The following is a 25,928-nucleotide window of genomic DNA, read 5'->3' on the forward strand; positions in this document are numbered from 1 at the left end:
TTAATAAACAAGTCTATCATCCATCTATCACTTCTATTTAGCATATACAGACCCATGTGATATGGAGCTGCATGAGAATATATTGGTGATAGAAGTGTGAGAAAGAATCTATGAAATGCTATACAATGCAGTATACAAGTACCTGGGTTATAAACCCCAAATTAGAAATTTTGTACTATTTTCAAATGTAAAATCTTACTTATTTGCAATTAATATTATATAAATTCAGGGATGCCTGGGTGGCTCAGTCGGTTAAGGATCTGACTCTTGATTTCAGCTCAGGTCATAATCTCATGGTCATGAGATTAAACCCCACGTCAGGCTCCGTGCCGGGTGTGGAGCCTGCTTAAGACTCTTGCCCTCTCTCTCTCTCTCTCCCCTCTGCCCCTTTCCTGCTTGCTCTCTCTCTCTCAAAAAAAAATAGACAAATTCAATAAATTACTAGAAAATAATTTATCTATATACTACTCGGTTCCAACGACAAGAGAGTTACAAAATAATTATACATAAAAACTCACATTGAATTTATTATTGCCACTAAATCAGGCTAAATCCATACAAATCAACTGGAAAATATCATAAAGTTATCCATCTGTCTATCATGTAACTATAAAATTAGAAAATGCCCATATGCTTTCAATTATCCTAGTATTTCAAGTGAAAGGTTCAAGCAATCCAAATCTTACTGCTTAACTGATATAACTGCCAAAGTCAACTATAATTTGTGAGTGTTTACTACACATTGATATTTCTTTCTAGGGATGCATTAATGATACGGAAAACTCTTTCATATGCTTTTAATATACATACCAAAACCTACGGGCAGCTTTATTGTCCACGTGCAATCTAAACTGCTGGGATAGTTTCCAGGAAACCCAGGGCTGAGGATCACACCGCTGAAATCTGACATGGCACCTCCACACTGAGCTACAAAACGAGAGGTCCCGTGTCAGCCAGAACAGCAGAATACTTTACGGTATTAAAAACAAGTTGAAATCATTTCAAGTCTTAATCAAGTCTGAGTTAAAACTGTTTGATATAAATGTTAATATTGTCAACTCTCATTCACACCACATACTAGTAATCAAATATAATCAATTGACAATGCATTTTCTAAAATAGCTTTAAAAGACATCATACTTTCTTTCTCAGCAATAAATGCAAGCTAAATCAATTATTGCACAGCAAGAAGTAGCTCATGTGCAGTGAATACAATCAAACAAGGAGAATATGTCCTTTTCCACAGAGGCAGTTTATTTCTTATCCGTAAGTACTTCTAGGGATGTATTCATTCATTCCAACGATGATATAATTTAGCCAAAAACATCCATTCTAAGTACTGTATTAGAGAGGGAACCATTTTGCCAACCTTCCCTCCTTCTTTTTGTGAGAAGGTTAAGGAATTTTAAGAAAAATAATGGTTTCTATTGTTAATATGTGAGGGATTCACATATCACACCTGAGATATGGCCGCCTTTTATCATAAAAGAATTAGACGAAGAATAGGAAGTACAAAACAAATTAAAAGATGCACAAGGTTTGAGAATTTAGGCATAGTTTATAAACATGCTTGTTTCAGACCCCTGTTATATTGATTTGCTATTAATAAGGAAAAGATACAAGAACAGATACTTACCCAAGTTCGTGATTAGATAGAACTATTTAACATGTATTGAAAGAGTCATTGCATTTTAGAAGCTAATTCTTTCCTCTAAAAGTACATTTTTATTATTTGATCATATAAGGACTAAAATACATTTGTTAATTGTGAGATGAAAAATCAAATTTCATGACTGTGCACCAAGTTTTAAAGTTACCTGTATAGAACACTTACCTGCGATTTCATTCATTTATTTATTGTTAGGAAACAAAAGATACTCAAACTTCAGATTATATATCATAAAAGCAAATTCAGTAAAAATTTGACTCGTGTTTTGTATATCAGTAACCCTTTGACAGCTATCTTTATGTGAACTGAATGAATTATATCAAATAGATTTTACCAGGGAGTCATATGTATAATATATAATATATAGCAATCTTCATATAAACCTTTCTTTCAAACTGTGATTACCTTTGAGATCTAAAGAGACACTTGCACACTTTCTTATCTTTCTGAAATCTCCACTAATCCATCCTTAAACCAGAGCAATTTTTCAACATATAGAGACAATTAATGTTCCAAAATTCCTTTTCTAAAGTGTGACTGTTCATATATATTTATCACAGTCTGATGATTAATGAGTGGTAGAGAAAATATTTTGGCCATTCCAATATATTTTTAAGGGGCACCTGGGAGACTCAGTCAATAAGCATCTGACTCTTGATTTCAGCTCAGGTCATGACCTCATGGTTCATGAGTTCAAGCCCTGTGTCAGTCAGGCTCTACACTGATGGCCGGGAGCCTCCTTGGGAGTCTCTGCCTCCCCCTCTCTCTGTCCCTCCCCCATTCATGTTCTCTTTCTCAAAAATAAATAAATAAACATTAAAAAAAGCAAACATATATATATATATATATATATATATATATATATATATGTATATTAGTTTTGGCACGAGTGCATTGTAGGTTTGTGTTGCTTTATTGTGAACTTTGGGTAAAAGAGTACAAGGATGCTCTCTTGCTTTATTGCCTTCAACATCTCATCTTTCAGCTGCTCATTGCCCCTTGCTCATTGCTACTTTCTATCTCTTTAGATATGACCTGAAAATCCCAACCTCTGTGTTACTCACCTCTCTACAGTTTAAATCCCAAAATCAGAGGAGAAAAGAAGGAAAGGAAATGAAGAGCAAAGAACTCATGAAGGAGAAAGAATGACACGTCATGAAAGACATGAAGAAGAATCCAAAAAATGCATCTTCCTTCATCTCCACATTCATGCGTACTCATTGTCTCTGCAATCTCCACACATGTACATCTCTAATGACAATTCTTTGTGTCCTGCTAGTGGCTCTGTAGTAGACTCTACTGGGCCCCATTGCACTCTTTTAGTTAAAGACACAACTATAGCCTCCAAAATGAACACTACCATAGTCCTCTCAGATAAGAACATCTTTGATTCTTCTTTCTGATTTGCCTCTATCACCTAAAAATCTCAAGTGATTTTTCCTTCCATCCATCAGAATATCTGGCAGATTGTTTATTTTCCAGTTCACAAGGCTGTAACCTTATTACATGATGACTGGAGCTGTAGGACATTATCTGAATCAGCCTCCTGCCTTCTGTTTATCCTTATGATGTGGCCATGATGTCACTTCAAATACTTTGTCTATCAAAACACAGTACAAGCTTATTGTCTAAAATCTATAGGATACAAACAAGTGAGTAGAAAAGGAAATAAAAATGCCCTCTAACTTTACTACCCCTAGATAACTTATTTATCTTTATATTTTTTCTTCTGCAGAAAAATATATATGTATGTTTGTTTATACATGTGTGTGTATATACAATGAAAATAGGCTCCTAGAGTGAATTGCTTTAAGCCTTTTTTACACTTAACTATATATTGTAAACTTTGGTCATGTCATTAAATATTCCATTATAATGATCACTTCCTTTTTTTTTAAGTTTCTTCCCCATTATTAGATGCTTCAGTTAATGGCTATTTTTCATGATAATAGCTACCACTCTGAATGCCTGTGTGTTCTAGGTCAGTGCTAAATACTTTAAACACATTCTTTCTTTCATTTAATTCTTAAAATAGCCATATGATGTGGACCTTATTGTCCCATTTAGTAGGTGAGCAAACAGAAGCTCAAAGAATGATATGCTGGGCATACATAGCTATTTGTACCTTAACTGAAATTTGAATATTGATATATGGTCATCAAAATCTAGTAAGTTTTCCGTACAGTTTCCTATCAATTTTTTCCTATTTGGTGAAATTTAAACTCCCTAGTTAAATTTTATTAAGTTATCACTTCCATCTAATCCTTCTCTTGATAACAGTATACAATGAAAATGTAGATTTAATCAAAATGCAATACTTTACCTAAAAAATTAGTAAATTGGTAAGAGTAATAATTGGCGCTAATAATACAGAAGGATAAAAATTGTCATATAATACTGAGATGGTATTTAAATTGATGCAAACTTCTGAAAGCAATGTGGCATAATTTACCCAAGCTTTAAATAGTTACATGCAATGACATAAATAATCTACTTAGGTAAAATTCTAAGTAAACAATTAGAGAATGCATGAAGGAATGCTAAAAGACTTACAAATGTATATTGAAAGACAAAAACCTGGGGAACTGGGAAGATGGCGGCGTAGGAGGACGCTGGGCTCACCACGCGTCCTGCTGATCACTTAGATTCCACCTACACCTGCCTAAATAACCCAGAAAACCACCAGAAGACTAGCAGGACGGAGTCTCCGGAGCCAAGCGCAGACGAGAGGCCCACGGAAGAGGGTAGGAAGGGCGGCGAGGCAGTGCGCGCTCCAGGGACTGGCGGGAGGGAGCCGGGGCGGAGGGGCGGCTCGCCGGCCAAGCAGAGCCCCCGAGTCGGGCTGGCAAAAGCGGAGGGGCCGGACGGACTGTGTTCCGACAGCAAGCGCAACTTAGCGTCTGGGAGGTCATAAGTTAACAGCTCTGCTCAGAAAGCGGGAAGGCTGGAGGACAAAGGGAGGGAGAGCTGCTGAGCCCCCGGACGGCAGAGCTCAGCTTGGTGGGGAACAAAGGCGCTCGCCAGCGCCATCTCCCCCGCCCATCCCCCAGCCAAAATCCCAAAGAGAACCGGTTCCTGCCAGGGAACTTGCTCGCTCTGTGCAAACACCCAACGCTGTGCTTCTGCGGAGCCACCCTTCCGGCAACGGGTCTGACTCCCTCCCGCTGCCACAGGGCCCCTCCTGAAGTGGATCACCTAAGGAGAAGCGAGCTAAGCCTGCCCCTCCTGCCCCCGTGCACCTTGCCTACCCACCCCAGCTAATACGCCAGATCCCCAGCACCACAAGCCTGGCAGTGTGCAAGTAGCCCAGACGGGCCATGCCACCCAAGAGTGAATCCCGCCCCGAGGAGAGGGGAAGAAAAGGCACACACCAGTCTGACTGTGGCCCCAGTGGTGGGCTGGGGGCAGACATCAGGTCTGACTGCGGCCCCGCCCACCAACTCCAGTTATACACCACAGCACAGAGGAAGTGCCCTGCATGTCTGCACCACCCCAGGGACTATCCAAAAGGACCAAAGGGAAGAATTCCCCTCAGAAGAATCTCCAGGAAATAACAATAGCTAATGAACTGATCAAAAAGGATTTAAATAATATAACAGAAAGTGAATTTAGAATAATAGTCATAAAATTAATCGCTGGGCTTGAAAACAGTATAGAGGACAGCAGAGAATCTCTTGCTACAGAGATCAAGGGACTCAGGAACAGTCACGAGGAGCTGAAAAGCGCTTTAAACGAAATGCAAAATAAAATGGAAATGACCACGGCTCGGAATGAAGAGGCAGAGGAGAGAATAGGTGAACTAGAAGATAAAATTATGGAAAAAGTGGAAGCTGACAAAAAGAGAGATAAAAAATCCAGGAGTATGAGGGGAAAATTAGAGAACTAAGTGATACATGAAAAAGAAATAATACACACATAATTGATATCCCAGAGGAGGAAGAGAGAGGGAAAGGTGCTGAAGGTGTACTTGAAGAAATAATAGCTGAGAACTTCCCTGAACTGGGGAAGGAAAAAGGCATTGAAATCCAAGAGGCACAGAGAACTCCCTTCAGACGTAACTTGAATCGATCTTCTGCACGACATATCATAATGAAACTGGCAAAATACAAGGATAAAGAGAAAATTCTGAAAGCAGCAAGGGATAAACGTGCCCTCACATATAAAGGGAGACCTATAAGACTCGTGACTGATCTCTCTTTTGAAACTTGGCAGGCCAGAAAGGATTGGCAGGAGATCTTCAATGTGTTGAACAGAAAAATTATGCAGCCGAGAATCCTTTATCCAGCAAGTCTGTCATTTAGAATAGAAGGAGAGATAAAGGTCTTCCCAAACAAACAAAAACTGAAGGAATTCATCACCACTAAACCAGCCCTAAAAGAGATCCCAAGGGGGATCCTGTGAGACAAAGTACCAGAGACATCGCTACAAGCATAAAACATACAGACATCACAATGACTCTAAACCCGTATCTTTCTATAATAACACTGAATGTAAATGGATTAAATGCGCCAACCAAAAGACATAGGGTATCAGAATGGATAAAAAACCAAGACTCATCTATTTGCTGTCTACAAGACACTCATTTTAGACCTGAGGACACCTTTAGATTGAGAGAGAGGGGATGGATAACTATTTATCATGCTACTGGAAGCCAAAAGAAAGCTGGAGTAGCCATACTTACATCAGACAAACTAGACTTTAAATTAACTGTAAATTAGCTCTAACAAGAGATGAAAAAGGGCATTATATAATAATTACAGGGTCTATCCATCAGAAGAGCTAAAAGTTATAAATGTCTATGCGCTGAATACGGGAGCCCCCAAATATATAAAACAATTACTCATAAACATAAGCAACCTTGTGGATAAGAATGTGGTAATTGCAGGGGACTTTAACACTCCACTTACAGAAATGGATAGATCATCTAGACACAAGGTCAATAAAGAAACAAGGGCACTGAATGATACATTGGATCAGATGGACTTGACAGATCTATTTAGAACTCTGCATCCCAAAGCAACAGAATATACTTTCTTCTCGAGTGCACATGGAACATTCTCCAAGATAGATCATATACTGGGTCACAAAACAGCCCTTCATAAGTATACAAGAATTGAAATTATACCATGCATACTTTCAGACTGCAATGCTATGAAGCTTGAAATCAACCACAGGAAAAAGTCTGGAAAACCTCCAAAAGCATGGAGGTTAAAGAACACCCTACTAAAGAATGAGTGGGTCAACCAGGCAATTAGAGAAGAAATTAAAAAATATATGGAAATAAATGAAAATGAAAATACAACAATCCAAACGCTTTGGGATGCAGTGAAGGCAGTCCTGAGAGGAAAATACATTGCAATCCAGGCCTACCTCCAGAAACAAGAAAAATCCCAAATACAAAATCTAACAGCACACCTAAAGGAAATAGAAGCAGAACAGCAAAGGCAGCCTAAACCCAGGAGAAGAAGAGAAATAATAAATGTCAGAACAGAAATAGACAATATAGAATCTAAAAAAACTGTAGAGCAGATCAACAAAACCAAGAGTTGGTTTTTTGAAAAAATAAACAAAATTGACAAACCTCTAGCCAGGCTTCTCAAAAAGAAAAGGGAGATGACCCAAATAGATAAAATCATGAAAGAAAATGGAAATATTACAACCAATCCCTCAGAGATACAAACAATTATCAGGGAATACTATGAAAAATATATGCCAACAAATTGGACAACCTAGAAGAAATGGACAAATTCCTAAACACCCACACTCTTCCAAAACTCAATCAGGAGGAAATAGAAAGCTTGAACAGACCCATAACCAGCAAAGAAATTGAATCGGTTATCAAAAATCTCCCAACAAATAAGAGTCCAGGACCAGATGGCTTCCCAGGGGAGTTCTACCAGACGTTTAAAGCAGAGAGAATACCTATCCTTCTCAAGCTATTCCAAGAAATAGAAAGGGAAGGAAAACTTCCAGACTCATTCTATGAAGCCAGTATTACTTTGATTCCTAAACCAGACAGAGACTCAGTAAAAAAAGAGAACTACAGACCAATATCCCTGATGAATATGGATGCAAAAATTCTCAATAAGATACTAGCAAATCGAAGTCAACAGCATATAAAAAGAATTATTCACCATGATCAAGTGGGATTCATTCCTGGGATGCAGGGCTGGTTCAACAATCGCAAATCAATCAACATGATACATCACATTAATAAAAGAAAAGATAAGAACCATATGATCCTGTCAATCGATGCAGAAAAGGCCTTTGACAAAATCCAGCACCCTTTCTTAATAAAAACCCTTGAGAAAGTTGGGATAGAAGGAACATACTTACACATCATAAAAGCCATTTATGAAAAGCCCACAGCTAATATCATCCTCAATGGGGAAAAACTGAGAGCTTTTTCCCTGAGATCAGGAACACGACAGGGATGCCCACTCTCACCGCTGTTGTTTAACATACTGTTGGAAGTTCTAGCATCAGCAATCAGACAACAAAAGGAAATCAAAGGCATCAAAATTGGCAAAGATGAAGTCAAGCTTTCACTTTTTGCAGATGACATATTATACATGGAAAATCCGATAGACTCCACCAAAAGTCTGCTAGAACTGATACATGAATTCAGCAAAGTTGCAGGATACAAAATCAATTTACAGAAATCAGTTGCATTCTTATACACTAACAATGAAGCAACAGAAAGACAAATAAAGAAACTGATCCCATTCACAATTGCACCAAGAACCATAAAATACCTAGGAATAAATCTAACCAAAGATGCAAAAGATCTGTATGCTGAAAACTATAGAAAGCTTATGCAGGTAATTGAAGAAGATATAAAGAAATGGCAAGACATTCCCTGCTCATGGATTAGAAGAATAAATATTGTCAAAATGTCAATACTACCCAAAGCTATCTACACATTCAATGCAATCCCAATCAAAATTGCACCAGCATTCTTCTCGAGACTAGAACAAGCAATCCTAAAATTCATATGGAACCACAAAGGCCCCGAATAGCCAAAGTAATTTTGAAGAAGACGACCAGAGCAGGAGGCATCACAATCCCAGACTTTAGCCTCTACTACAAAGCTGTCATCATCAAGACAGCATGGTATTGGCACAAAAACAGACACATAGACCAATGGAATAGAATAGAAACCCCAGAACTTGACCCACAAATGTATGGCCAGCTAATCTTTGACAAAGCAGGAAAGAATATCCAATGGAAAAAAGACAGTCTCTTTAACAAATGGTGCTGGGAGAACTGGACAGCAACATGCAGAAGGTTGAAACTAGACCACTTTCTCACACCATTCACAAAAATAAACTCAAAATGGATAAAGGACCTGAATGTGAGACAGAAAACCATCAAAACCCTAGAGGAGAAAGCAGGAAAAGACCTCTCTGACCTCAGCCGTAGCAATCTCTTACTCGACACATCCCCACAGGCAAGGGAATTAAAAGCAAAAATTAATTACTGGGACCTTATGAAGATAAAAAGCTTCTGCACAGCAAAGGAAACAACCAACAAAACTAAAAGGCAACCAACGGAATGGGAAAAGATATTTGCAAATGACATATCGGACAAAGGGCTAGGATCCAAAATCTATCAAGAGCTCACCAAACTCCACACCCGAAAAACAAATAACCCAGTGAAGAAATGGGCAGAAAACATGAATAGACACTTCTCTAAAGAAGACATCCGGATGGCCAACAGGCACATGAAAAGATGCTCAATGTCGCTCCTTATCAGGGAAATACAAATCAAAACCACACTCAGATATCACCGCACGCCAGACAGAGTGGCCAAAATGAAGAAATCAGGAGACTATAGATGCTGGAGAGGATGTGGAGAAACGGGAACCCTCTTGCACTGTTGGTGGGAATGCAAATTGAGGCAGCCACTCTGGAAAGCAGTGTGGACGTTCCTCAGAAAATTAAAAATAGACCTACCCTATGACCCAGCAATAGCACTGCTAGGAATTTACACAAGCGATACAGGAGTACTGATGCATAGGAGCACTTGTACCCCAATGTTTATAGCAGCACTCTCAACAATAGTCAAATTATGGCAAGAGCCTAAATGTCCATCAACTGATGAATGGATAAAGAAATTGTGGTTTATATACACAATGGAGTACTACGTGGCAATGAGAAAGAATGAAATATGGCCCTTTGTAGCAACGTGGATGGAACTGGAGAGTGTGATGCTAAGTGAAATAAGCCATACAGAGAGAGACAGATACCATATGGTTTCACTCTTATGTGGATCCTGAGAAACTTAACAGAAACCCATGGGGGAGGGGAAGGAAAAAAAAAAAAGTTAGAGAGGGAGGGAGCCAAACCCTAAGAGACTCTTAAAAACTGAGAACAACCTGAGGGTTGATGGGGGGTGGGAGGGAGGGAAGGGTGGGTGATGGGTATTGAGGAGGGCACCTTTTGGGATGAGCACTGGGTATTGTATGGAAACGAATTTGACAATAAATTTCATATATTGAAAAAAAAAAAAAAGAAAGACAAAAACCTACACTCTATGAAGAGAAAATAACCACACAAATTAGACTATGCTGTGTGCCATGAAGCTATTTTAAATATCAAATTTTTGTGGGGCTTCTAGGTGGCTCAGTTGGACACATGATCTCACGAGTTGTGGGTTCGAGCCCCACAGCAAGTTCCGTGCTGAATGCTTGCTCAGAGCCTGGAGCCTGCTTCAGATTCTGTGTCTCTTTCTCTCTCTGCCCCCACCCCCCACTTATGCTCTGTCTCACTTTAACTCTCAAAAATAAATAAATGTAAAAAAAAATTTTTAATATCAAATTTTTGAAAACATGCTATGGTATGGAAACTTATTCTAACTTAATGTCAAGGAAGAGTATATACTATATATAAAATATATAAAGTGTGTGTATCTCTACCTCTCTCTTTCTCTTCATATATATATATATATGTATGTATATATATATACACACACACACATATCTGTAGCATGCTAAAACTTTATTTTAATTCATTCCTTAAGCAATATTTATTAATTAGTGTTCTAGACACTGGGGATATAGTAATTAACAGGTCTAAACTCTCTGTTTTCATATCAGCAAAATATATATGCCATTTATTTTGTTGTCTGTACCTTTTTATATTCCCAATTTTTTATACTTAATTGGATACACACACACATAACACACACACATAATTGACATTACATATTTAAATTTTTACAATAGGCATTATATACATATAATTTTATAATTGAAATTATAAAATCGACATTATAATTGACTTGTAAATTATTTCACACCTAAAGAGATATATCTTCTAAAAAATATCATCCAATCTAAAATCTAAATGCTTTTGGGGTCCCTGGGTGGCTCAGATGGTAAGTGTCCGAGTTCAGCTCAGGTCATGATCTCGCAGTTCATGACTTTGAGCCCCACGTGGGGCTCTGTGCTGACAGCTCAGAGCCTGGAGCCTGCTTCGGATTCTGTGTCTCGTTCTCTCTCTGCTCCTTCCCCACTCACACTCTGTCTCTCTCTCAAAAAGAAACAAACTTCAAAAAATAATAATAATAAAATAAAATAAAATCTAAATGCTTTCAATATCTTTGGGTAATTAAGACCATCCTTGCTTCTAGACATATTTTCCAGTAGTCTCAACAGAAATAGTACACCTGGTACATAGGCATAGATTGACTTGTCTTTGCCCTACATTCATATGTTAAAGCCTTCACACATTATCTGACTATATTTGGAATTCAGGCTTCTAAGGAGGTAATCGAAGTTATATGAAATTATAAGGGTGGAGCCCTAATCTGATAGTACTATTATCCTTATAAGACACTAGAGGGACACCTGGGGGGCTCAGTTGGTTAAGCATTCTACTTGGTTTCGGCTCAGGTCTTGATCTTATGGTTCATGAGTTCTAGCCCCACATCAGGCTCTGCACTGACAGTGAAGAGCCTGCTTGGGATTCTCTCTCTCCCTCTCTCTCTGCTCCATCCCTGCTCTTTCTCTCTCTCACAATAAATAAAAAATAAACTCTAAAACAAAAAAGGAAACAAACAGAAAAAAAAGAGAAAAGACACCATGTGAAGATGCAGGGAGAATATGGTCATTTACAAGCCGAGGAGAGAGGCCTCAGGAGAAAACAACCTTGCCAGCACCTTGCTTTTGGATTTCTAGCTTCTAGAACTGAGAGCAAATACATTTTTGTTGCCTAACCCAACCAGTCTGTGGTATTCTGTTAAGGCAGCCCAAACAAATACAATACAGAGGTAAGTCATAGAAGTCACACAAATTCTTTTGTTTTTGCCCATTTTCCTACTCAAAAAAAGGCCATCTACTACATATATTTATCTTAATTACACTTACCATCTAAAACTCTGTTTAAGTTTTATGGGCTGACTATGTTTCCCAATGACTTGGGTCAACATCATCTCATCTTCCTGAAATTCCATCATGTAGTCAATGGTAGAACTAAATTACTCTTTTATTTCATGTCTTTTATTTCTACCACTCTAAATGGTAAATAAATGATTTAAAGATAGGGATCACACCTCATATTTCTTTCTCAGATACTCTGTAGAGCCCAGGATATTAATGGTTGCATACAGATACTAGAAATGAGGAAGAGAAAAAAACATGAAAAAGTGGACAGAAATGACTGGAAGCAGCAGTAAGTTAGGGCACAAATTGGGTCCATTCTTTCTAAGATCCAAGTGCCATTTTGATATATTCCATATCTAAATCACCTGTCACTACTGAAGACATCTCAAGGACTGTCATGCTTCCTTGGTACACTCCAGATTCCTTATTGTTTCCGGCTTAATAGCAAGCAATGAATATTTACTTACTTTCCTGATCTATGGGTATTTCTATCATAGCATACTGAGAAAAAGTTCTAAGGATCGAACAATCTAGTAACTTTTCTCAATTTCTGAAGTCATCCATTGATGTTGAAGTTTGAGTTAAAAATTCTAAACAACTTTGTAGTAGAGGCTAAAGTCTGGGATTGTGATGCCTCCTGCTTTGGTCTTCTTCTTCAAAATTACTTTGGCTATTCGGGGCCTTTTGTGGTTCCATATGAATTTTAGGATTGCTTGTTCTAGTTTCGAGAAGAATGCTGGTGCAATTTTGATTGGGATTGCATTGAATGTGTAGATAGCTTTGGGTAGTATTGACATTTTGACAATATTTATTCTTCCAATCCATGAGCAGGGAATGTCTTTCCATTTCTTTATATCTTCTTCAATTACCTGCATAAGCTTTCTGTAGTTTTCAGCATATAGACCTACCCTATGACCCAGCAATAGCACTGCTAGGAATTTATCCAAGGGATACAGGAGTACTGATGCATAGGGGCACTTGTACCCCAATGTTTATAGCAGCACTCTCAACAATCGCCAAATGATGGAAAGAGCCTAAATGTCCATCAACTGATGAATGGATAAAGAAATTGTGGTTTATATACACAATGGAATACTACGTGGCAATGAGAAAGAATGAAATATGGCCTTTTGTAGCAACGTGGATGGAACTGGAGAGTGTGATGCTAAGTGAAATAAGCCATACAGAGAAAGACAGATACCATATGGTTTCACTCTTATGTGGATCCTGAGAAACGTAACAGAAACCCATGGGGGAGGGGAAGGGAAAAAAAAAAAAAAAAGAGGTTAGAGTGGGAGAGAGCCAAAGCATAAGAGACTGTTAAAAACTGAGAACAAACTGAGGGTTGATGGGGGGTGGGAGGGAGGGCAGGGTGGGTGATGGGTATTGAGGAGGGCACCTTTTGGGATGAGCACTGGGTGTTGTATGGAAACCAATTTGACAGTAAATTTCATATATTAAAAAATAAATAAATAAATAAATAAATAAATAAATAAATAAAATAAATAAATAAAAAAAATAAAAATTCTAAACATGTAAAATAAATTTTAAAAAGACATGAAATGTTTATCTCAAAATATAATTTCCATAAAACTTGACAAAAGGCAAACTATATGTTTGAAGAACGTTATATACAGGGTGTGTCTTTAAAATTTGATAAAGCTTATAAATGAGTTACAATTCCTCAACTTACCCAAACAAATTGGGATTGGATAATTCCATCTTCTTACAGGTCCAGGCATACATGTAATATGAGAATGACCCTATATAAACAAGACAGTACAGTTCAGTACTCACTTTAAAAAGACTGAATTAAACATAGCAAACTTAATATCATAAAAACAAGCTTAGATATATATTTTCATTTCTTATATTTTCAAACTTTTACTGGAATTTTCTTTAAAAAAAAGTCATGGTAAAAAATTGTTAAAAACATTGAATGAAATAACCACATATGTTACTGTTTATAATAAATTGCTATAATATTCAAGGTGAGAAAGGTTAAAGCATAATTTAAAAACATTTAATAAAAATATTAAAACAAGTTAATTAAGGTATATAAATTTTAAATTAAAATATAAAGTCCAGAAAGATCTGATTGTTCTTCTGAGACTAATAATTTGTAATACAAGTTTAAAGACTCTAAATTATTAATTTTTAACTTTGCTTCCTCTAAGGAGTTTATTTACTTAACTCCTTAGAGGAGTTAATAGAGGAGTTTCCTCTATTTCTTAGAGGAAATAGTTTTTGCCTCATATTTTTTCTCAATTTTTTAGTAGGTCTTTAGAGAGATTTTTATGCAACCATAAATTTGAGACCCTCTAAAATGTATTTGTAGTTGATTTTCACTAATTTGGGGAATTTATTTACATGGAAGTTTCATTTAATGCTTTAAGTAGCACTTTGTTTTTATTTTCAAATCTAAAAGATTCTAAAAGATGCAGGAGTTCAGTTGTTACATCCTATGCAAATAGAAAGAAAAGTGTGAAGTAAATATTAATTTTGATTCAAATTTAAGTTTTGGTCCCTTGCAAACAAAACCTATTTAGTCCAGGAGCTCTTGGGTGGCTCAGCTGGTTATGCAGACTCGATTTGGGCTCAGGTCATGATCTCACGATTCGTGGGTTTGAGCCTCACATCAGGCACTGCACTGTCAGTGCAGGGCCTGCTTGGGATACTTTCTCCCCCTCTTTCTGACCCTCCCCTGCTCTCCCTCTCTCTTTCTCAAAATACATAAACTTAAAAAAAACCCATTTAATCCATTCCAGTAATTTCTCTCATGAATAAGTTTTATGAACAAATTTAATACTTTTGACTTGGTATGCTACATGGTCTGAAATCAATATTTTTTGAAACTTGTGGATTATCAATCATTGTTCTGTTAAAATATTCTGAAAAAGCAATGCATATCAAAACTATAATTTAAAAGTCATCTTACCTGAAGAGAATATCCTTGATCACACTGAAAGGACACAACATCACCAACCATATATCTGTCTCCAATTTTCATTCCACTGCTGGGAGTCTGCGGTTCAGGACAGGAATCCAAACCAATTGCTGAGAAATATAAAGATAATAGCATAAGTAACTTTCAAGTAATGAATGCTTAAATTATGCATATTAAATTACCAAAATTGAATACCATTATCATTAAAACTAGATTTTACATTGGGACGTTAAGAATGTTCTGTGAATAATATTTAAGTGAACAAGATTTAACTGAGATGTTAAAAGCAATGTGCTTTGGAACTATACCATAAAACTATTTCTTTGGATTTTCATGGCACCAACCATTAAATAGCTCTGTGATTACGCTTAAAGTCTTTTTTAACTCCCAGCCTAAATGTCTTCTACTGTAAAACAACAATTAAAAATCCCTTTAAAAACTTCCTAGATAAAAAAGAAATAATAATTTATTGTGAGAGTAGAATGAAATTATATTTCTAAAGTATTCTTTTTTTTTTTTTAATGCTTATTTCTGAGACAGAGAGACAGAGCATGAGCAGGGGAGGCGCTGAGAGATGGAGAGACACAGAATCTGAAGCAGGCTCCAGGCTCCGAGCTGTCAGCACAGAGCCCGACGCCGGGCTCGAACTCACGGACTGCGAGACCGTGACCTGAGCTGAAGTCGGATGCTCAACCGACTGAGCCACCCAGGCGCCCCATCTAAAGTATTCTTAATAAAATAACTAAAAAACTATTTGCTATTTTGTCCATTTCACCTGGTTCCTTCCTCCTTAATATAGAATTGACTTTTTAATTTATGAGACACATTTTTAAGTTACTTATTACATGTAAAATTTTTAAATGTATTTTTAAGGAAGATTTGTTGTCCAAATATATTATAAATAAAAAGGAGAAAAACATGTAGCTTATTGAAACCTGAAAAGTTTTCGTGACACTTGAAATCAGTTATTTCTGAAGGGGAGACAATTATATAATTCAAAACACTTCCATTATTTTCACATTAACAATATATTTTTCAATATATGGGGACAAATACATACTAAATGTTAAGCTGTTTTCCTAAAATAAAGTCTTAAAAATTAATTTTTTGCCAAAATATTTTTTTCAAACATGTGAATGTACTACTATTATAAACTTTTTATTTTTTTTTTTAAATATAATTTATTGTCAAGTTAGCTAACATACAATATATACAGTGTGCTCTTGGCTTTGGGGATAGATTCCTGTGATTCATTGCTTACATACAACACCCAGTGCTCATCCCAACAAGTGCCCTCCTCAATACCCATCATCCATTTTCCCCTCCTTCCCGCCCCCCCCCCCATCAGCCCTCAGTTAGTTCTCTGTATTTAAGAGTCTCTTAGAGTTTGCCTCCCTTTCTGTTTGAAACTATTTTTCCCCTTCCCTTCTCCCACGGTCTTCTGTTAAATTTCTCAAGTTCCACATATGAGTGAAAACATATGATATCTGTCTTTCTCTGACTGACTTATATTTTCAGTAAAAGCCAATGTTTATTACCCTTTTCTTTGCAATCCACATTTTGAAGCTAATCTAATGCATATTTAAATTATAAGAATAAGTAGTCACCACTGCAAAGTCATTATACATATGTTCTTTTCATGAAAAAACATTAAAAATTAAATCCTAAACAATTACAGTACTTCAGACATTCTTTTACTCCTTGATATTTCTCTCTGATGGATGCTCTCATAGCACTACTTTCTACATTCCTTTGTGATGCTTAGTATAAACTAATAATGAATACATAATTATGTAATTAGTTCTTCAATATTTGTTTCCCCTCTGAGAATAGAAACTCTTAAGGGCAGCTTAGAGCACAGCATCTTAAGGACACATTCAATAAACATCAGTTGACTGGATGAATGAAGAGTATGGAAAACAAAGCGAATCCCTGTTTTGATAATTTCTTAATAGATACTAATGTCTACCCCTGCAAATGAAAAATGCTTTCTCTGCCTAATAATACAATGGTCAGAGTAGCTAAAAACCATGCCAAATTAGGTCACATTTAAGGACAGAAAATGACAGGAGAGCACTATCTTTATAGAATTATGATTAGATCAGAAAGGAAGGCAGTAAAGAGGAAGAGTAAATTGGTCATTTGGGAGTGCACTTGAGGCAATCCTAGAGGAGGCTAGAGTAGTCCATGGACTGGAATTCCAATGCCCTGTGCTTCAGTTAAGTAGGTCTCTAAACATATATCATGCTCCATATCTCTTGATTTTTTTGAAATCTTGAATTTCTGGACCAAGGCAAGATAAGTTATCATTACATTGTGACCTACTTTAAAAATTTTAAGGTTTCATGTCTTGCTTCCCCAACTAGATTTTAGGATCTAAGAAGTGAAAGAAACTGTCTTATATTTGTTTTAATCTCATTTAATACCTACTAATGGGCCTTACACATTACATTTACCTGACTTCATGGAGCCCTTTTCAAGAATGAATGAATATCCCAAAAAAGTGATTTATGATATAAACATACATGTCTTATAAATAAGATTTCACCTCCCTTTGATACAATCTTAGTTTTTAGGGAGTCCCGAACAGTACTTCTATTACTCTTTACTGCTAAGGTCATTCTTACAGTCATTCTTACTGAGAAGGCCAAATTTTGCACATGTTCATTTTTCTTTTCTATCAAGTACTTCATTCAGAGTCATATACACAGAAAACTATTAATATACAGAAGTGGTGATTTCCTTTTCTGAGAGGAGAACAAAACAAAACTATGGTATAGTGATGCTATAGAGTATTGAGAGCTTTATTGTTAAGTGAGGTTTATATATAATATATATGGCCATAGTAAAATATTTTATAAGTTTTAACTTTAAAATGTGATACAAAAATCAATAAACTATGTAATAGCGATTTTGTAAGTTAAAAATTATATATATATATATATATATATATATGTATATATCTACATATATACATATATATATGAACAGAGAAAAATGAGTAAAAGGAAATATGCCAAATATTAGTATAGGTTAGGGTTCTTTATTATGAGATTATTGGCGATTTGTATGCCTTTCCTTGAATGTTCCTGTATTTCCAAAATTTTTATAATTTGGAATGAATTTTTAATTAATAAAATTCCTCATCTATTAGATGAATTAGTACTAGTAGCGAATTTGAGGGTAAAAGTACATATTCCCGTCTATTGTTTAAGACACTGAGTTAGGAAAAAAAAAGAGATTGAGTTGGACCAGCTAATCTGTTGAATATGATTGTTTCAAGGTAGAAAGCAAGGTGATGAGGTAATCAGATAAGAAGAAGTCACTGATGGCTCTCTCATTTTTTTGCAGCCAATTATTTTATGTACACTAAAGAAGATAAAACAGAAATATCTTAAATCTTACAGTTCATATTTTATATTTTTTTATTTGAACAAATAAACCTCTGAGTGATTAAATAGCAATTTTAAAGTAGCTAGATTTATGGTGGTGATTACTCATAATGGATATAAAGGTTGAATCACTATGCTGTCCACCTGGAACTAACATGATCTCGTATGTCAATGACCCTTCAACTTAAAAACTCTTTAAAAAGTCTTCTTTGAGAATTATTTTCACTTCTTTATAAGTAACAAAATCAATAGATTATTAGAATCAACAAAGAAAAGAGAATTTTTATAAAAATATTGTAAAGGATTCTCTTGTTTAACGAAGGCAATCAAAATATTGAGTCATTTGCAGCTTTATGAGTGTAAATTTTGGTGTTGGCAATCAAAGATACTCTCTGGGTGAATTTTTGAAATGAGAATTGGATCAATTGATCTGCTTTTGTAGCCAAAAACAAACAGAAATGAATCCAGCAACAAATCCATATCAAAAATTGCACAGAGTTCTGTCTGCTGTCAAATTACAGTAGGCAGTTACCCTGAATGAAAATGCCAAAACCTCAGTTCTTTACATTTCCAACATTTATTTATAACCATTTATGTATAACCCAAAACTATTCTTTCCAATCTGTTCACAAGGCAATCAATCTGCAGTAGAAAACGCTCTTAATCATAAATCATATCATTTATATCTGATCATTCTGACTATATGTATGTATATATCATATATATGTGATATACATAAATGATAAAATGTTAAATAGAATCTGACATAAGTAATTACTGAGGATCTGTTGTGTACTTTGTATACATATTTTAATATATATAATATATTATATTATAAATATATATATATATTACTGCCCAGAATTCCATAATGATTTTAATTAGTTTTAATGTATCAAGAGAGGCAGACAGGAAGAAGAAGAAAGCTTAATTACTGCTAAGATTCCTGGTAAATTGTTTTGTAAGAGGAAAAACTCCTTCACGAATTTGACATGACAACCTATGTATAAAGTTATTGAAAATCAGGGGCGCCTGGGTGGCGCAGTCGGTTAAGCGTCCGACTTCAGCCAGGTCACGATCTCGCGGTCCGTGAGTTCGAGCCCCGCGTCAGGCTCTGGGCTGATGGCTCGGAGCCTGGAGCCTGTTTCCGATTCTGTGTCTCCCTCTCTCTCTGCCCCTCCCCCGTTCATGCTCTGTCTCTCTCTGTCCCAAAAATAAATAAAAAAATGTTGAAAAAAAAAAATTTAAAGTTATTGAAAATCAAGACCAAAATATTGGAACTGCATACATGTAAGAAAGGAGCAGGAATGGAATCGTGTCTTTGCACAAAGGTTGTATTCAGTGATAGCAAAGTCTTGTTATTTTAAATATATTTCAGGTCTTCAATTTTAAATCTTACTCTAAATAGTGGATTCAAGATAACTATTATTTCTATGTTTATACAACATATGAGGGATTTTTTTTAAATACACTAGAATCGCCATTTGGCATTCCACATTTATCATTATAATATGACTGTCTGAAAAAAACACAGAAGTTGGTGACAATCAAAGAATGAATCCAATATGAGCTGGAGTACTCGTTTGAGGACTTGTAGAAAACTCCAATGGCAAGCACACAGACTTTGTTCTGGTATAATGTATGTTGGAATTGATTAATTAATCTGGTAAACAAATATTTGCCAAATACCTATTATGAAACATGTAACTTGAATGTTTGTAAGCAAGTTTTTTCAGAAGGAACAATTCTGACTTAAAAGTCACTGATGAGCAGCAGTGGGTCAGGAACACATTGTGATGCACGGACCTCACTCGCATTTACGTTAATCTGTAAATTTTTACTTACTTACTTTACTTGTTCTTATTTCAGTTAACATTTAACTTAGCATTACCCTGAATAATTAATTGAATATTCAGTAATAGAAAGTGCTTAGCAAATTTTAGTCTACGGAGTAACGAAAACTAAGTTAAATGATAAAATTTTAAAGAGAATCTGACATAAACAATTGCTGAGCACCTATTGTGTACTCTGTATCATGTTAGATGTCAGAAATGCAAAGAAATATTAGCAACATAAGCGACCATGCTCTAAGGAAACATTTGATGAAACAGGAGAGGTAACTATTTCAAAAGATTACAGGGTAGTGAAACAGTCACAATAAATGAAGGTTAACCTGTGTTTAAATTATTATTTCATAAAGGATAACCCTACTAGAAAATTATATATTTTACCCACTCATGATAACAAAGGGTAAGGTGATGGTGATGTCCTGGCAGACAAGGTGGCATGTTAAATAAATGAAGTTTCAAGTGATTTTTCCTTCTGTATGGAAAACAGAGGAATGTTTTCCCCCAAAGCACCTTGTAGTGTTTTGAAAAGAGCAAGAAATGAAGCTGAAAGGGAGGCAGGATATATACATTGTGTACAGTTTTATAATTTCAACCAATGTAGGAAATTGGTTTTTTTCCTGTGGGTAGTGAAGGAAAATTTCTTAGTTATTGAGAACACAACCTCGATCTGCACTAGTTTCGTAATCTTTGGTAAAGTCTGAAATCACTTATATGCCTCAGTTCCCTCACCTATAAAATGAGGTGGAAAAATGCCAACTTCATAGGAATATTGTAATGCTGAAGGAAAACAAGATATGCACAATACTTAAAATAGTGGCAGGGACATAAAAGCTAACATCATTTAGTGGTTTTAAGCATGGGAGTGAGGTGGTCTTTTACATTCTAGATAAAGGATAGGATATTTTTTCTGTTGTTATGAGAGTATGTTTCTGTATGTTTAAGACCAATAAGTTTCACATATATACTATAGGAATATTAAAAAATATGTAAAAAATTATATAACGTGCCAAGACTTTAAATACTTTGAATTTTTTGATTGACCGCAAACAAAAAGTTTCTGTATAAGCTAAAATGTTACTGATATTACTGGGAGAAAAACCAACAGACTAATGTTGTTAGCTCAAGATACAACCAGAGAAAGTGTAGGAATACAAAACCACAATGTTTCCAGAATTCACAACTTAGGCTAAATCTATTTCTACGTCGACACCACAAAGAGGTAAAAAGTCAGTGAGATGATCATGAAGTAAATTCTGATTAAAAGAGAAAACTATGACAAAACTAGTGGCCTTAAAGGGTTAAGGAGTGAGATATGTTTGTAAAACCTATTATACTTATTTGCATTTAATACATTCTGTTAATGGCAACTGAAATTAGAAATGACAAATATTTATAATTTAATTTGGTCAGGAGAGGTTTCTACAATTAACATTGTACGAGATGATATACATAAACTAGTTAGAACAAGAAAATTAGTTTAAGTAAAAACATAATTAATCTTAAAATCACTATTTTTTCCTCAAAGAATCAATTATTTAATTAGCCCAAGGGAGGAAACCATTTTTAGTGATTATAAAAATAAACTCATTAAGACCTAATGCATTATCTCTTAAGCATATTGCTCAAGGACGGAAAGCAGTAAAATAACTATTGTGCTGAATTGAATCTTTTGTTATTTATAAGCTAGAGTTAAATGAATACATGTTTAGGCATTTACTATTTTGTGACTATGTTTATACCTTTGGCTATTCGGACCAGCCCTTCCACTATGATGTGGGATGGAAAGATATTTTCAGACCACCTGTGTTTTCTCAGGATTTGCAGAAAGTTATTAGTGGCACATATCATGAGTGTTCTCAGGTTTGGGGGGAGAGAAAAATCTATTCATCATGGTAACATGTACCTTTGCTTTCCTCAGAGTATGTCCTAAGATCTTTGAGCTCCCTTAAATGTGCAAACACCATTACTGCATGTAATTTGCCCTTTTAAAACACGCGCATTGTATAAGTTCAAAACCAAAAACTACTCATTGATTTATAGATGCTCCACTGTCCCTTTAGAATTTTCCATGTCCCTTTAGAATTTCCTTTAGAGTAAGATACAAATGTGTATGGCAATACATTTTAGGAAATGTGAAAGAAATGATATAGGCATATTATAACCAAATTGTAGTTTGCATTTTAAAAGTTTTAATGATGAAGCTCTAACAGAATCCAAGTGGCAGAGCAACTAGAGATTATAAATTCTCTTTACAGAAGCTGCCTAACAATTGATCAATTTAATGTCATTCCATGTACCAGGGACATTTTTCCTAGCAAAAAAATATATTTATGCAAGACATACAATTACAACTAGAATCACATATGTTAAAACCAAACAAACAACAAAAAATACAAATTGTCAATTTAAGAATTCATTCCCAGTGCTCTTGTGGATCATTAGACAGAAAAATTTGATACTTCGTAGAAAAAAATACATTAACTCAGAGCAGCTACATCCAATGACATGACTACTAAACCAGCACACATTTCCAAAACAGAAAAACAATGTAGCTTTATGTCAACAAAATTTGTCAACAAAATTTTATTCACAAAATTTTGTGAGAGAGACAGAGAACATGAGTGGGGGGAGGGGAGGAGAGAGAAAGAGAGAGAATCCCAAGTAGGCTCCATGCTGTCGGCATGAAGCCTGAAGCAGGACTAGATCCCATGAGCCATGAGACCATGACCTGAGCTGAAATCAAGAATCAGACCCTCAACCAACCGAGCCACCCAGGTGCTCCAAAATTCTCTGAGGTTTTTATCTCACCTCTACTACTCACTTACTTTGAGGTCTCAGATTACTATCTAAACTTCAGTTTTGTCATCTATACGATAGGATTAAAAATAATACCTGCCTCAAGGGGGAAAATTAAGTAAAGATATATCTATAAAACATTTATACTATGTTGACATCTACTGGACACTTGAAAAAAATGTTAACTTTATAATTTAATAACCTTATAATATAATGATGATAATATAATGATTCCAATAATCATGATGGAGGGATTGTTAACTGTTGTCGAGGAACCCTAGCAGTCATTCAAATGCTTATAGTTTATAATGCTCTGACACAAACGGCTGTTTGTACTATAGATATTCCACACTTTGAAAGCCATCATGGATAGACAAGCAAATGTGAGCCTTAAATATCAGTATGTGCCAAATTCGAGATAGTTATTTTTGCTTCAAATACTTTACAAGGCAAAATGTATGAAAGAGTTAACCCAGCTACATAGAAATTTTCTTTAAACATTTTTTTTTTAACGTTTATTTATTTTTGAGACAGAGAGTGACAGAGCATGAACGGTGGAGGGTCAGAGAGAGGGAGACACAGAATCGGAAGCAGGCTCCAGGCTCTGAGCCATCAGCCCAGAGCCCCACGCGGGGTTTGAACTCACGGACCGCGAGATCGTGACCTGAGCTAAAGTCGGACGCTTAACCAACTGAGCCACCCAGGCGCCCCCATAGAAATTTTCTTTAAAAATACAGACTAACACCTGAGAAGAAAACAACGTTGTACAAAAACAGGTAGGTTTTTTTTTTTTTTAAGTATAAAATTGTGTGTGTTTTTTTAAGCCAGACCTCCTTCTTTAATAAGTAACTAACAAAAGAACCTATTAGATACTGGAATACTTGGAGTAAATAGCTTGTTGGCTATCAGAACTTTGGTACCTGGGTGATAATAGCCAAGTCATAGGCCACAATTATACAAAAGTAGTAGTATAATTACACCAATATACAGTTATCTCCTTTAGATAAATGTAGTTACTGTCTTTTTTTTTTTAACCAGTTTTCTAGCAAATATTTGCTGGGGATGTAGAAGCAACAATAAAACATTGTGTTGCACAATATCAGAAATAAATGATATACAATATACTCAAGTAGCTTAATATTCATTGAGAAATAATTCAAAAATGCTAATTAAAATTACTAAACATTTGTAATTGCAAAGCACCCTACAGTGCCTTATAAGTCAGGGCATGCCATTTCTCTGCTCAAAACTTCCTAACGAGTTCTTTTACAACTGGAGGGAAAAATTACATCCTTACAATAGCCTACAAGACCGCCATTTTCCCTTCTCTCTCTCACCTCATTTCCTCCTACTCTTGCCTTCTTGCTCTTCTTCATCCTTATGTTTTAGGGTGTCTGCTCTGGGTATCCTCTAACACCCTTTCCTCACATTCCAGCAAACTCTCTTCCTGCACAGCCTTCTAGCTGTGCTCAAATGTCACCTTCTCTTGAAGGTCTGCCCTTCATAACATCCTCTCTGTAGCCCTAACATTTTTGGATCCCTCAACCCTCCTTCTATCTTCTTCTATGATTTGTTACTTTCTGAAGGGCTCTGCAGCTTAATAATTTACATTTACAGCTTAAAAACTTTAAATTTTTGTCTTTTATGTCTTCACCTACTAGACTACAAGCTCCAAGAAGGCTAGAGGATATGGTCTCTTTTGTTCACAAATATGAACTGACACACAAGTGTTCAGTAAATATTTGTTGAATTAATAAATAAAAGGCATTGAGGGAGTGAAAGAGGGATATCAGAATCCAGAAAAAGAAGAAAATCACTTCTAGAATGAGCGGATTGGATCAATTAAGATTTAGGGTAATAGATAAAACTAAGAGCTATACAGCCAGAAAAAGAAAAAAAAAAAAGTGGGGCATGTCAGCTGGAGGAAATGAATGGGAAGAGGAGAAAAGAGGAAAAGCATGTTATATCTAGGAAACAATTATTTCATTTGATTAAGTGGGGAAATCTTACAACATACATGTGGTAAAAGATGACATAAGAAATTACTGTTGGAGTTAGAGGCTAAAGAATGTTGCCTTTCTTTAATAGGTAATAGGAAAACAATGACATTGAAATGATCAAAATGGGTCTCTAGAAATAATGAGATCAAGGCGTGGGAAGGATAGATTGGGCTCAAGGAACATCAGATTTGTCTGATTTAATCATAATTGTCAGGCAGTCTTGAGTTAAAATGTCATGATCTCAAGTTAAAGGAGGAAACGATCACTATGATAAAATCAGCCTATTTGTCAGCATTTACCTTCTAAGTACATAAGAAGCAAGACATATCTGTTTAGTAATTGTACCATCAGATAATCTAGAATTTGTTTCCTAAAAGCCTCACGAGTGAGTAGGAAAATCAGAGAATATGCTCACTTGTTTGAAGGAATCTCAGCCAAATTTCCATTTCCTAAGACAGAAGAACACCGGCCATGTTTTCTGAAAGCTTTACTATTTAAAACCATCCTCTAGGAATATAGGAAGAGTCTACTTTCTTCGTTAAAAACAAAACAAACAAACACGAAACCTGTCCTTTTTATAGCAAACCTTAAAGTTTTGGGCATCTGTTGCTGGCATTTTTGAGACTGTTATTTCCCCATTGTGAGTCCCTCCTTATGTTATCCTGTGGGCAGAACTTTTATCTCAGAAGCTGCCAGAAATCAAATGCCAAATATATGCAGTGAAATAGGTGTCTTTTCAGTGAAGAAAAGTTAATATAACTACCCTTTTTTATAACACACACACACAACCACACACACACAGTATTTTCTTAGTACCCAACTGCTTGAGCATTTTGCTTTTTCTAAGTATCAAAACATAAATATGAATTTTTTTCACATAGTCTTTATTT

At 35.7% G+C, this 25,928-nt stretch overlaps 1 protein-coding gene across 6 annotated transcripts in view; it reads right to left on the minus strand.

The window, feature by feature from the left end:
• CSMD3 (CUB and Sushi multiple domains 3) overlaps positions 1 to 25,928 on the minus strand; it is a 1,263,431-nt gene that overhangs the window by 121,286 nt on the left and 1,116,217 nt on the right. For all 6 annotated transcript variants that reach the window (XM_058698868.1, XM_058698869.1, XM_058698867.1 and 3 more), the window contains 3 exons: positions 14,992 to 15,110; positions 13,747 to 13,816; positions 811 to 927 (listed from right to left, as the gene is read on the minus strand). In XM_058698868.1, coding sequence (XP_058554851.1) covers positions 811 to 927; positions 13,747 to 13,816; positions 14,992 to 15,110 — 306 coding nt within the window. The remainder of the gene's footprint in view (positions 1 to 810; positions 928 to 13,746; positions 13,817 to 14,991; positions 15,111 to 25,928) is intronic.

The sequence above is a fragment of the Neofelis nebulosa genome, chromosome 14 (assembly GCF_028018385.1).
Source record: "Neofelis nebulosa isolate mNeoNeb1 chromosome 14, mNeoNeb1.pri, whole genome shotgun sequence".
NCBI lineage: Eukaryota > Metazoa > Chordata > Mammalia > Carnivora > Felidae > Neofelis > Neofelis nebulosa.